This window comes from Scyliorhinus torazame, chromosome 8 (assembly GCF_047496885.1).
Source record: "Scyliorhinus torazame isolate Kashiwa2021f chromosome 8, sScyTor2.1, whole genome shotgun sequence".
NCBI lineage: Eukaryota > Metazoa > Chordata > Chondrichthyes > Carcharhiniformes > Scyliorhinidae > Scyliorhinus > Scyliorhinus torazame.
Genome location: NC_092714.1, coordinates 176,187,405 through 176,201,412, shown reverse-complemented (window position 1 = coordinate 176,201,412; position 14,008 = coordinate 176,187,405). Strand labels below are relative to the sequence as shown.

The 14,008-nt window shown below is 45.7% G+C and overlaps 1 protein-coding gene across 3 annotated transcripts in view; it reads right to left on the bottom strand.

Annotated features, from left to right (window-relative positions):
• Positions 1-14,008, bottom strand: part of ppp4r1l (protein phosphatase 4, regulatory subunit 1-like) — a 126,851-nt gene that overhangs the window by 78,336 nt on the left and 34,507 nt on the right. For 2 of the 3 annotated variants that reach the window (XM_072514549.1, XM_072514546.1), the window contains exon 4: positions 12,874-12,980. The exons of the other annotated variant lie outside the window; for it this stretch is intronic. In XM_072514549.1, the coding sequence (XP_072370650.1) occupies positions 12,874-12,980 (107 nt within the window). The remainder of the gene's footprint in view (positions 1-12,873; positions 12,981-14,008) is intronic. 3 annotated transcript variants of the gene reach the window in all.

The window sequence follows — 14,008 nt, the reverse complement described above, 5'->3', positions numbered from 1 at the left end:
TGCCCTCGGAATCATGTGGCTAATGATTCACCTCCTGACTCCACCATCTACGTGGCACAAATCTGGGGCGGGATTCTCTGATCCTGAGGCTAAGTGTTGATGCCGTCGTAAACCCCGGAGAAATCATTAGCAGACTCCCTGTATAAATAAAGTTGGCCAGTTTGGAACCAGCAGGAAGCAGTGAGCAGCAAGCGAAGTTGCTGCTGCTGTTGTATATATATGTTATTGTAAATAAATGTTATTTCTTTGTATCCTTAAAACTCGTGCTGGATTCTTCGTGGCCCTCACAAAACTGGTGACGAGGGTTAAAGTGAATAGCTGTCTACACTGCTGCAGCCACCTCCCTGGAATTTTGTTGGATACAGGTTGGAAGTTGTTTGTTATTACACCATGCCTCTGTATGGACGTTTGGATGTTTTTGAAGCTGCGCTGGAAAGCTGGAACCAGTATGCACAATGGATGCGTTACTATTTCTGGGCAAACAATATCACCGAAAACGAGCGCCAGGCCTGCGGCCCGCATAAGTTTGGGGTGATTAGGAGCCTTACATACCCAGCTGCGTGGACACCAAAACGTTTGATGAACTTGTGAATTTAGTGGGGCAACATTTTAACCCAACCCCGTCCACGATAGTCCAACGTTACCGGTTTAATACCACAGAGGACTCCAGGAGAATCCCTTGCCGACTTTCTATCCAGGCTACGCAGGTTTGCGGAGTACTGGGACTACGGTGAGACCTTGTCAGAAATGTTACGCGACCGTTTGGTTTGCGGTATTAACAATGTGGCCACCCAGAGAAAGTTGTTAGCTGAGCCAACATTGATTTTTCAACAGGCCATTCAAATAGTATTGTCCCGAGAGAGCACAGAACGAGGAGTGCAGGAGCTACAGGGAATGGAGGTGCATGCCTTGGGGCGCAACCCCTTCCGTCCGAAAACGTCCCCCCGCACTCCTGCGGTACCTTGGGCGAGACAACGTCCGGATCAACGCCAGTGGCTGTCGGACATTCCTCCCCGAAGGGAGCCTTCTCCAGAACCAATAGATGAGGAGCCATGTCAGTGTCAGACTTGTAGGCGACGACCCCGTCGCGGACACCGCTCCTGGGGGCGCCAGAGGCGCCGTCGTTCCGACCTAAACTGGGACCAGCCCAGGGGCCGTACCTTCCATGTGGATGAACCTACGGCGACTATTCCTGAGGACATGGAGACGGAGGACGACTGCCTGCAGCTGCATTGTGTGGCAGCTCCCCGTGTGGTCCCCATTAAGGTGACAGTACGGGTCAATGGTCACCCGCTCGAGATGGAGTTGGACACTGGCGCAGCGGTCTCAGTGATCGCTCAGAGGACATTCGACCGCATCAAGCAAGGTATACAGACCCTTACATTAATCGACACCCCGGCCAGGTTGGCCACCTACACGGGGGAACCATTGGACATTGCAGGAACTACGATGACCCCTATTGTTTATGGACGACAGGAGGGGAGTTTCCCACTTATCGTGGTGCGCGGCCATGGGCCCAGCCTGTTGGGTCGGGACTGGTTGCGCCATTTGCGGTTGCAGTGGCAGCACATCCTCCAAACAGTTTCTGGAGGGTTGACTGAGGTGCTAGGACGATACACAGATGTATTCCAGCCCGATTTGGGGAAAATAAAAGGGGCCGTAGCCTGTATCCAAGTCGAACCAGGGGCCACGCCGCACTATTTCCGGGCACGCCCGGTGCCTTACGCCTTGCTCGAGAAGGTAGAAGGGGAGCTCACTCGTTTGGAGACTTTGGGTATTATCAGGCCCATCCGTTTCTCAGACTGCGCAGCACCAATTGTACCTGTAATGAAGCCAGATGCCACAGTTCGCTTGTGCGGCGACTATAAACTTAGTGAATACAGCGTCCCGACTCGACCGATATCCAATGCCTCGCATAAAGGATCTCTACGCAAAGCTTGCAGGTGGACTCTCGTTCACAAAATTAGATATGAGTCACGCCTACCTCCAGTTGGAGCTGGACCCTGCCGCCCGACCACATGTAACAATTAATACACACCGGGGCCTGTATGAATATACACATTTGCCCTTTGGAGTATCCTCTGCCTGTGCTATTTTTCAATGCATTATGGAGGGCATTTTGAGAGGTTTATGCGTGTCGCTGTCTACTTAGATGACGTTTTGATCACAGGGACATCTGAACAGGAACATTTGGAAAATCTGGAGGCTGTCCTTGGATGCTTTTCGGAGGCTGGAGTTCGTTTACGTCGCACAAAGTGTGTCTTTCAGGCGAAGGAAGTAGTCTACCTGGGTTATCGGGTGGACCGCGAAGGTTTGCACCCCGTCGCAGAGAAGGTGCGCGCGATTGAACAGGCCCCCGCTCCGTGACACTTCGCATCTTCGTTCTTTTCTCGGCCTCGTAAACTATTACGGGAAGTTCCGCCCCAATCTGGCAACTACGCTGGCCCTGTTGCACCTTCTGATAAAGAAAAATGGGTTTGGGGTCAGCCGCAAGAAACCGCTTTCCAGCGGGTAAAACAACAATTGTCGTCGTCTGGGTTACTAACCCACTATGATCCTGGAAAGCCTTTGCTCGTCACATGCGATGCATCCCTGTATGGTATTGGGGCCGTCCTGTCCCACAAGATGGAGAACGGGGCCGAGCGTCCGATAGCTTTCGCCTCCCGCACAATGACTGCAGCGGAAAAAAAGTACGCACAGATCGAGAAGGAGGGCCTGGCAGTGGTCTTTGCGGTGAAACGTTTCCACCAGTACGTGTATGGCAGCCACTTCACTATCGTGACTGATCATAAGCCTCTGCTGGGATTTTTCAGAGAGGATAAGCCAATACCACCCATTGCTTCCGCACGGATCCAACGCTGGGCTTTGTTGCTCACTGCATACGAGTATTCTCTGGAGCACAAACCAGGAACGCAGATAGCGAATGCCGACACACTGAGCTGATTGCCTGTATCGACCGGCCCCATGTCGACCCCCACGACCGGTGAGGTGGTTGCAACCCTAAATATTATGGACACCTTGCCTATCACGGCATCACAGATCCGTGGGACCCAGACGGAGCCAGTCCTGTCAAAGGTTCGGCACATAGTCCTGTATGGTGGGCAGCATAGACAGCTCCCAGGCGAGTTGCGGGCATTTTCCTCCAAGCTATCAGAGTTCAGCGTGGAAGACGGCATCCTCTTGTGGGGGACGCGTGTGATTGTCCCGGAAAAAGGCCAGGAGCTGATATTATCAGACTTGCACAATGGGCCTCCGGGCGTGACCAAGATGAAAATGTTGGCCCGGAGTTATGTCTGGTGGCCAGGCCTCGACACCGACATTGAGAAGGTGGCCCAAAACTGCTCCATTTGCCAGGAGCATCAGAAGCTTCCGCCGGCCGCGCCCCTACATCACTGGGAGTGGCCAGGCGGCCTTGGGCACGCTTGCATGCAGATTTCGCAGGCCCTTTTCAAGGATCCATGTTCCCTCTATTAATCAACGTCCAGTCTAAATGGCTGGAGGTGCATAAGATGCCAGGCACAACGTCCTGCGCAACAATTGAGAAGATGCGTTTGTCTTTCAGTACGCATGGCCTCCCAGAGGTGCTGGTCACGGATAACGGCACTCCATTCACAAGTGAGGAGTTTGCGAGGTTCATGAAGATGAACGGCATACGCCATATCCGTACTGCCTCTTACCACCCGGCTTCAAATGGGTTGGAGGAGCGCGCAGTGCATTCAAACGAGGCCTAAAGAAGCAGTCTTCCGGGTCAATGGACATGAGACTGGCTCGCTTTTTGTTTTCGTATAGGGCCACCCCCCATGCGGTGACTGGGGTAGCTCCCGCAGAACTCCTAATGGGCCGGAGACTTCGCACCCGCCTTAGCATGGTTTTCCCGGACATTGGCGCAAAAGTACGCCGCACACCAGAACGACAGGGACGTGGTTTTTCTCGGCATCGGCCGTTTCGGCAGTTTGCGCCCGGTGACCAAGTGTTCGTTCGGAATTTTGCTGGTGGTGCCCAGTGGGTCCCTGGCGTTATCTTTCACCAAACGGGCCCTATATCTTACCAGGTGCAAGCCCAGGGTCGTCTTCAGCGCAAACATGTAGATCACGTTCGGTCCAGAAGACTATCTCTTTCAAAGATTCCCCGCCCCCGGAGCTCATTTCTACAGCCACAGAGACCGGAGACAATGGAAAGTAGTCCTCACAATCTTCCTCTGGTGCCTCACTCAAAGCCTGCGCAGGTCGTTACAGAACCGCGTGAAGATAGAGACGCCGAAATGACGGAGGCAGCAGACTCTGACTCCGAGATGGAGACACAGGACACATCAGAGTGGGAATGCTCGGGCCCACGGGCCGTGGATGCACAACTGTTACGCCGTTCATCACGGAAGCCTCGGTCTCAGTCTCGTTACACGCCGCCCGATCCAGCGCCTCGGTCTCAGTCTCGTTACACGCCGCCCGATCCAGCGCCTCGTGCAAATGGTGTCCGGCCTGCGGCAAAACGAGTCCGACGCCCTCCTTCGCCAGGGTCTTCGGTGGATTCCTTGGACTTTGGGGGGGGGGGGGGGGGGGGAAAGAGGGATGTTATAACCTGCCTGCTTACCATTTCATCGATTATCATAGAATGTACTGGCTGGGGACTAATGACAATCCCACAATCTTGTGGGAGTACGAGCTTCCCCAATGGGGGGGGGGGGGGGGGGGGGGGGGGGGCGGAGAAATCATTAGCAGACTCCCTGTATAAATAAAGCTGGCCAGTTTGGAACCAGCAGGAAGGAATGAGCAGCAAGAGAAGTTGCTGCTGCTGTTGTCTATATATATGTTATTGTAAATAAATGTTATTTCTTTGTATCCTTAAAACTCGTGCTGGATTCTTCGTGACCCTCACAAAAGAATGTTTAAAAACACTTCCACCAATTGCAAATGCTGTGTTGTTAGATTGAAAAATGGTCACTTCTGTCACACAAAGGAGTTTTGACACGAGAGTCAATGCACTGCTTAGCGCTAGAGAACAATTATTACTGCACTAACTTTCTTTTGTACAATACAACTCCTCCTTCCCTGGGTTTCCTTGTACTATCGAAGCCAAGAGTAAAAGCAATCAACGGATAGGGAACAACAGTTCAAGAGGAGAAACCTTAAAAGTCTCAATACACGAGTCATTAAAAGTTAACTCTCAGAACAAAGAACAAAGAAAAGTACAGCACAGGAACAGGCCCTTCGGCCCTCCAAGCCTGCGCCGACCATGCTGCCCATCTAAACTAAAATCTTCTACACTTCCGGGGTCCGTATTCCTCTATTCCCATCCTATTCATGTATTTGTCAAGATGCCCCTTAAACGTCACTATCGTCACTGCTTCCACCACCTCCTCCGGCAGCGAGTTCCAGGCACACACTAGCCTCTGTGTAAAAAATAAAATAAAAAAAATAAAAAAATAAATAAAAACTTACCTTGTACATCTCCTCTAAACCTTGCCACTCACACTTTAAACCTATGCCCCCTAGTAATTGACCCCTCTACCCTGGGAAAAAGTCTCTGACTATCCACTCTGTCTATGTCCCTCATAATTTTGTAGACCGTTATCAGGTCGCCCCTCAACTTCCTTCGTTCCAGTGAGGACAAACCAAGTTTGAACCTCTCCTCATAGCTAATGCACTCCATACCAGGCAACATCCTGGTAAATCTCTTCTGCACCCTCTCTAAAGCCTCCACATCTTTCTGGTAGTGTGGCGACCAGAATTGAACACTATAAGTGTGGCCTAAGGTTCTATACAGCTGCAACATGACTTGCCAATTCTTATACTCAATGCCCCGGCCAATGAAGGCAAGCATGCCGTATGCCTTCTGGACTACCTTCTCTACCCGTGTTGCCCCTTTCAGTGACCTGTGGACCTGTACACCAAGATCTCTCAGACTGTCAATACTCTTGAGGGTTCTACCATTCACTGTATAATCCTTACCTGCATTAGACCTTTGCATTACCTCACATTTGTCCGGATTAAACTCCATCTGCCATCTCTCCACCCAAGTCTCCAAACGATCTAAATCCTGCTGTATCCTCGGACAGTCCTCATCGCTATCCACAATTCCACCAACCTTTGTGTCGTCTGCAAACTTACTAATCAGACCAGTTACATTTTCCTCCAAATCATTTATATATACCACAAACAGCAAAGGTCCCAGCACTGATCCCTGTGGAACACCACCAGTCACAGCCCTCCAATCAGAAAAGCACCCTTCCATTGCTACTCTCTGCCTTCAGGTGGAAAAAAAAAGGATTGCTGGGCTTCATTACAAGAGGCACCACATATACACACACAAGGAGGCAATACCGCAATTGCACAGAGTTCTTACCCTTCAAAGCAATTGCTACTTTTGGGCATTCTCTCCAAAAAGGATGGCAGGGGCTGTTTAGCACAGGGCTAAATCGCTGGCTTTGAAAGCATACCTAGGCAGGCCAGCAGCACGGTTCAATTTCCGTAACAGCCTCCCCGAACAGGCGCCGAAATGTGGCGACTAGGGGCTTTTCACAGTAACTTCATTTTGAAGCCTACTTGTGACAATAAGCGATTTTCATTTCATTTTCATTCTTAGAAAGGACCCAGGGCCAATGACGATTCACAAGGATCATTCCTTTGATGAGGAGACTGAACAAACTTTGGTTATGTTCCTTGGCGATGAGTTGTGATCTAATCGGCACCACAGCTCTGAACTCCAACATGTCACTTTTAGATTTCACCAATGCACTCCCCTAGATTTAAACGTTAAATATTAAGAGGAAGGTGCTTTTGGCCATATGCTGCTATAAATCTCCAGCGCCCTCTGGTGTTGGTCCATTGTGGTCAACTGGACTGGGCCTCTCCCCATCTTTGTGTGGGTTTCGCCCCCACAACCCAAAGATGTGCAGGGTAAGCAGATTGATCATGTTAAATTGCCCCTTATTTGGAAAAAATTAATTGGATACTCTAAATTTAAAAAAAAACTAGCCTAGGCAAGCAATGGAGAGAATATTTTAAACAGGCTATTTAAACAGGCACTGGCACAGTATAGATAATAACACGAGTAGACAGGTCACTTTCCACTAAGAGGATAAATATTTCCATGATCTTAGCACAGAAAAATCAGATGAATATTTCTATCTACTATCTGCGCTTTGTAACCAGCATAAATAACAGGCCCTTAACACTTTCCAGACAGTAAGCCCATTACAGTGTGCGGAAAGATTGTAAAACAGGAAAAGTAATTTTGATGGCAGCATCATTCAAGTGTTCATTGGACTGCCTGTCACCCCAACAGGTAAGTAGAACATTTTTTTGAAAAAACACTTAATTAAGTGCCACCGGCAATTCAGCATTTGTCAACAGTGGTCGTTCTAAGCACACAGGGAGGAGTAGCCCATTTTAGTCCCTCAAGCCTTTTCAAATTTCAACATGATCTTGGCTGATACAGGATTAAAATCCACATACATGCCTTTGTTGGCGAACAAAAATCTATCGATCTCGGGTTTAAAATTAATAAATCGATTTAGCATCAATTGTTTTTTGCTGGCTAGAGTTTCGCCATCCTTTGTGTCAAAGTATTTCCAAGCTTCACTCCGGAAAGGCCGGACTAATTTTTAGACCATACCTCCAGTTCTACACTCCCCAAACAACAGAAATTATTTCTTCTTTTTAAAAAAAATTTAGAGTACCCAATTATTTTTTCCAATTAAGGGGCAATTTAGCGTGACCAATCCACCTACCCTGCACATCTTTGGGTTGTTGGGGCGAAACCCACACAAACACGGGGAGAATGTGCAAACTCCACACACAGTGACCCAGGGCTAACCCACTGCACCACCGTGTTGCCAACAGAAATTATTTCTATTTATCCCTTCAGTTCTCCTTAATATTCTGAAAGCTTTGATCAAATCACCTGAGAGAAATTGATTTTCTAATCAGCTATAACCATGAGAGTAAGGGGAGATGATAGAGGTTTAATTGAGAACTCATTAAGAATAATTAACTATAATCATATTAAGCATTACTTCAGTGCAACAAATAGCTGGGAACAAATAGCTGGGCTAATCCAGATAGCACTCTCTAATTTCTTTCTTAACTTTCACATTTTGCAAGCCTCTTGAGACTGCGAGGTCATTGACGTCAACTAGCTAAAATGCCCCATTGTATGGTTAAAAACTGGGCGGCGGTCCCAGTACGAGTAGTCGCGTTTCTATGGAAACAGCTAGTCTAGAGATATAATTTCTTAGCGAAAACTGTGTTTTTCTAATTAATGATAGATGCAGGTGCGGATAATTTGGAAAATTGGCAAGCAATGGTATGGGAAAGTGGAACCAAGATATTTAAATACATATATTTCTTAAAATTGATAGACAGACAGTTTGGCCGAATGGAGTGAATTAGAAATTAATTAAAGCCAATCAGAAGTAAAAAGAAGGCCAGACCTTAAGATAATAATCTCCTTAAGAATCACTTACCGGGATGGAAAAACTCATTCCAGAATCACTGTATCTATATTTCTGAAAACTATGTCTTTGCTGCTTGCTTTTGCTATTCACCATCTTTCTTTTGTTTAAATCACTTAGTTATTTTATACTGTGTATTATGATTTGAATAATTACCACGACCTGTAATCGAATGAAAGCTCAACCACTGTATTCGCTAAAAACAATCAATTTGACTGGCTTGCTACAGGGCTAGTCGGAACTTCCTATATGTTGTATTGAAAAGAAGTTTTCCAGTGGCACAGCTGACAAATAAAGTACAAGTGGACTTTGCCAAAAAGCACAGACCTGACCTCTGCTATTTGGGAACTGAGAAGGGATAACTGATATCCAGGGTTCCGAATAGATACAGAGATCCATCAATCACCCTAATTTGATAAATTCTAGAGAATACAATCCTAGTTTATGCAATCGCTCTTCAATTGAACCTGTGGAGTCCAGGTAGCATTCTGGTAATCAACCCTGCACTTGCTTCAAGGTCAGTATCCTTCCTAAAGTTTGGTACCCAGAATTGTTCACAGTACTCCAAATGTGCTCCAACCAGGGCATTGTATAGCTGTAGCATTCTAATCTAGATATAACCCCAAGTATCTCATTAGTCTTTTTGATTATTTTCTGTACCTTAGCGTGACACTTTAATGATCTGTGGTCATGGGCCCTTGCGTCTCCTAAACCTCCACTGTTTTTAGGTTATCATTTAGAAAGTATCTTGTACTAACCTTTTTCGGCCCAAAGTGAAAAACTAAAATTCAAATTTCTACAGTGGTATTGGATAAAAGTCTCTGGGTTACTCGTCCAGTTCTCTGGAAGGCTAATCCACTAACTAACCATTATAATTAACGTAAATGGTCAAAATAAAAACAACTTGAGCCTGGCCTGGAGTTTATATCACAGGTGTTCCATTCATTGATGACATCTTCCTCTCCTGAGGCAGCAGCAATAATGAGTGGTCTGAAAATGAGGGGATTTGGAATACCGTATATTATGGGATTACAATATCTTAGGCCAGGTTGGGATGTCCTTTTCCAAGACATTAATGAATGTGTTAGGTTTTTATGGCTATCCGGCGACTATCATGGTAACTTTTAATGATATTTAACAACAGCAACACTTAAAAAAGCCCACTCTTTTGGCACTTGGTAAAATGGACCACAAATTCAACAAAACCTTGTTTTTTTCCCCGATTAGATGCATTCTTCATGAAATTATACATGCTTTCATGCATCTTAAAAAGTATTTATTGTCATACATTCAGATGGCCCAGCATTCAAAGGGGATATCATCTACCTTACATTCTAAACAACGTACTCAAAGTGGATGTACAATTAGTTTTGCACGGAGTCATGCAGAGCTCCAAGATCCAGAGTTCAATTCCTGGGTTCTAGTGAAATTGTGGCTCCTCTTGAACAATGATAGTGCACCTTCAAACTTCCCAGAAATAGAAAAAATAAGGATGAAACAGGGATCCAGCACCTTGATCACGGTGTAATGACTGTTACAACTATGAAGCGCTGGTGTTCGGGCACAAAGTTCAGGTGTTGGTTCCAAGATAATGGACTCGACATTCCCTGTCCATGATTACACACAATCGTGAATACTTTTGCACCTTTGCAATGACCATTTTGAATGTCTATAATGTTTCTTTGACTGAAACACCCCAAGAGTGCAACATGATCTATTTAGAGAACCTGAATATCATTGCACTGTGTGTGACGGCCATATTGAAATGTTAGTAATGTTCTTTCAGAAATATTTACAAATTAAGTGTATTTTTGCAACAAGTGGAAAGCATTAAATGATCCTTCAAAATTCACAGATTTTCTGCCTAAACTGTTGGATCAACAAAAAAATTAGTTCCTTCCTGATGTTGGTATTAAAAATACTCAAATTCTCACAGTTTTTATCTAGGCTTAAAAACAAAACAACCTGTGAAGTGCCGGCTGTGGCTCAGTTGGTAGCAGACATGTCTCAAAATCACAAGATTACAGGTTCAAGCCCCACTCCAGGGCTTGGTCACACAAAACAAATTCAATGTGGTCACTCCAGTGCAGTACTGAGGGTGCAGTACTGCACTGTTGAAGGTGCTATCTTTCACCGAGTCTGTTCGCATGAATGTAAAAAATCCCATAGTACTAGTATGAGGAGCAGGGGTGTTATCCCTGGTGTCCTGGCCAATATTTATCTTTCAATCAACATCATGAAAAACAAATCATCTGGTCATTATAGCATTGCTGTTTGAGGGTGCTTGCTGTGTGTATAGCGCTTCCACATTACAACAGCGACTACGTTCAAAAGTACTTCATTGGCAATGAAGCACTTTGAGACGTACACTAGTTGTGAAAAATGCCACATAAATGAATGTCTTTCTTTTCTTCTTAATGTCACCACATTGCAATTGTGACAGTGCCACGTGCATTTTTCAGGACTGATTTTAAGCAGCAAGTTCAACAGAGATATGAAATGAGCTCGGAGTTTATGTAGTGATTGCTCTATTAGGCTGCCCCTGTAATGATGGTTGTGACCGGTGGAGATATCAATGTATCTGAAACACCCAAAACCGATTTATTTATTTAGTAAGGAACTACAATGTCTGGAATGTAGGAATATTTCTGGTCACAGATATTGCTGTTATATCAGATATGGAGAGCAAACAGAAATCTTCTTGTTGGAGGATGATCACTTAATTTTAAAAGAAAATCTTGTTTCCATTGCATTGTAAAAAATCTTGCTTTAATATAGAATCATAGAATTTACAGTGCAGGAGACCATTCAGTCCATTGAGTCTGCACCGCCCCTTTGAAAGAACATCCCATTTAAGCCCAGATTTCCAACTTATCCCGGTAACCCAGTAACCCCACCTAACCTTGTTGGACACAAAGGGCAATTTAGCATGGCCAATCCACCTAACCTGCACATCTTTGGGCTGTGGGAGGAAACCGGAGTACCTGGAGGAAACCCACATAGATGCGGGGAGAACGTGTAGACTCCGCACAGACAGTGACCCAAGCCGGGAATCGAACCTGGGACCCTGGAGCTGTGAAGCAACTGTGCTAACCACTGTGTTACCATGCTTGCCAGAACTTTTAGAATTGCAATGAGGGGGCAGCATGGTGGCGCAGTGGTTAGCACTGCCGCATCACGGCGCGAGGTCCCAGGTTCAATCCCGGCTCTGGGTCACTATCCGTGTGGAATTTGCACATTCTCCCTGTGTTTGCGTGGGTTTCGCCCCCACAACCCAAAGATATGCAAGGTAGGTGAATTGGCCATGCTAAGTTGCCTCTTAATTGGAAAAAATTAATTGGGTACTCTAAATATTTAAAAAAATAATTGCAATGAGACTTAAAAGTTGGCCTTGGCAACTGTTATGCATCTTTAACTGTGTCTCATAATTTTTCAGTCCCCTGTTTTCTTTCATGCACTCGCAAGAGGTTTCATATTCAAAAACAAATGCTTTAATCGAAACCTATCAGTTTGTCTAATCTCTACCAATCTTGACCCTCACCCCCGACACTGTTTTGATTCAATGCACCCAGCAAAATAATTTTTAAGACTAGCAAAAAAAAAACTTTTGATTGACATCTACAAGGACGAGTGGCTGCCTGGGAGAGGTACCACAAGGCTAACTGCAACTGTGGAAAGAGAGCCCAGTGTGAGTCAGTGACACAGGGCAGAAAAGTAAAGAAGGCATATGGCATGCTTGCCTTCAATCGGCCGGGGCACTGAGTACAAGAATTGGCAGGGCATGTTACAGTTGTACAAAATTTAGTTAGGCCATATTTGGAATATTCTTGCAGTTTTGTTTGCCACACTATCAGAAGGATGTGGATGCTTTGGAGGGTGTAAAGAAGGTTTACCAGGATGTTGCCTGGCCTGGAGGGTGTTTGCTATGAGGTGAGGTTGAATAAACTCAGGTTGTTTTCGTTGGAAAGACAAGAGGCTGAGGAGAGACCCGATTTGAGGTCTACAAAATTACGAGAAGTATAGACAGGTGAATAGTCAGAAGCTTTTTCCCAGGGTGGAAGACTAAATTACAAGGGGGCACAGGTTCAAGGTGAGAGGGAAAAAGTTTAGGGGAGATGTGTGGGGAAAGTTTTTCATGCAGAGGGTAGCGGGTGCCTGGAATGCGTTGCCAGTGAAGGTGGTGGAAGCAGGCACAATAGCAATGTTTAAATGTATCTTGGTATACACGTGAACGGGCAGGGAATGGAGGGATACATATTGTCTGGGCAATAAGTAAGCCCAAATAAGGGATCTGGATCGGAGCAGGCTTGGTGGACAGAAGGGCCTGTTCCTGTGTTGTAAAGTTATTTGTGGTTCAAAGGGGTGATGATTTTTGGCAGGGGGGGGGGGGAGAAGAGTCCAAGACAAGCAGGTCACCAACATACCTGTATCTTCAGAGAGTCTGACTATCGTCTCCATGACAGCCAAGAAATCTTTCTCATCATCGCTAAAAGCTCGCAAAACATCCAGGAGACCTCGAGCAACAATCTGCCTGTTCAGGAGGAAAATGTGTTAAAAGTGCTTGTTATTTAAGAAAGAATCACTTAGATAGCACAGTGAATTTCACATGAAGACAGTCACGCCTTTTGGGTCTATCACTGTCATGGGTGACTCCCAACTCCTGATACCTGCCAACTGCCAGAGTGCCCACCATTACCTGGAGAGATTCTGATAATGAACAACAGATGTTGCCAGTTTGTTGCTTTAATCAGAAAATATATTTTCTCCAAACCATTTCTGTGCGCAATCTTCAAAAATGAAAAACCTAATTAAATGTAAAATCATCAAACAATCTTAAAAAAGTATATAAGGAACTCTCAATGTACTTGTATATTTACTGTCGAACGTAGTTTACCTACATTCCTTGAGCAGAAAGAATGTTACATGTATACATGTTTCTCCTTTTTTAAGGAATTTACCAAACTGAGCAGTATGGACTGACAGTTTCTCAGATACCTAACTTCCCTCGTTATATTTAAATAGCACCAATTTAAACATTTTAAATGCCCTCTTTTCCTTTTCTCGCACTGCTCTGACAAAGGTAGACCAGGAGTAAAGTTCTTAATAATTAATACCGGGGGCACCACGATAGCACAAGTGGTTAGCACTGTGGCTTCACAGCGCTAGGGTCCCAGGTTCGATTCCCCGCTGGGTAACTGTCTGCGGAGTCTGCACGTTCTCCCAGTGTCTGCTTGGATTTCCTCCAGGTTCTCCGGTTTCCTCCCACAATCCAAAGACGTGCAGGTTAGGTGGATTGGCCATGCTAAATTGCCCTTAGTGTCCAAAAAGGTTAGGAGGGGTTATTGGGATAGGGTGGAAGTGAGGACTTAAGTGGGTCCATGCAGACTCGATGGGCCGAATGGCCTCCTTCTGCACTATATGTTCTATGTATCTATGTTAAGGGAAGGTCAATTTTACACAGCTGAAATGGGGTTTGCAATATGTACAAACTGAGCCAATCGTACAGTATTACTTAAATACAAGTTTATTTTTCCACTCTCCAGTCTGTAACAGAAAGTA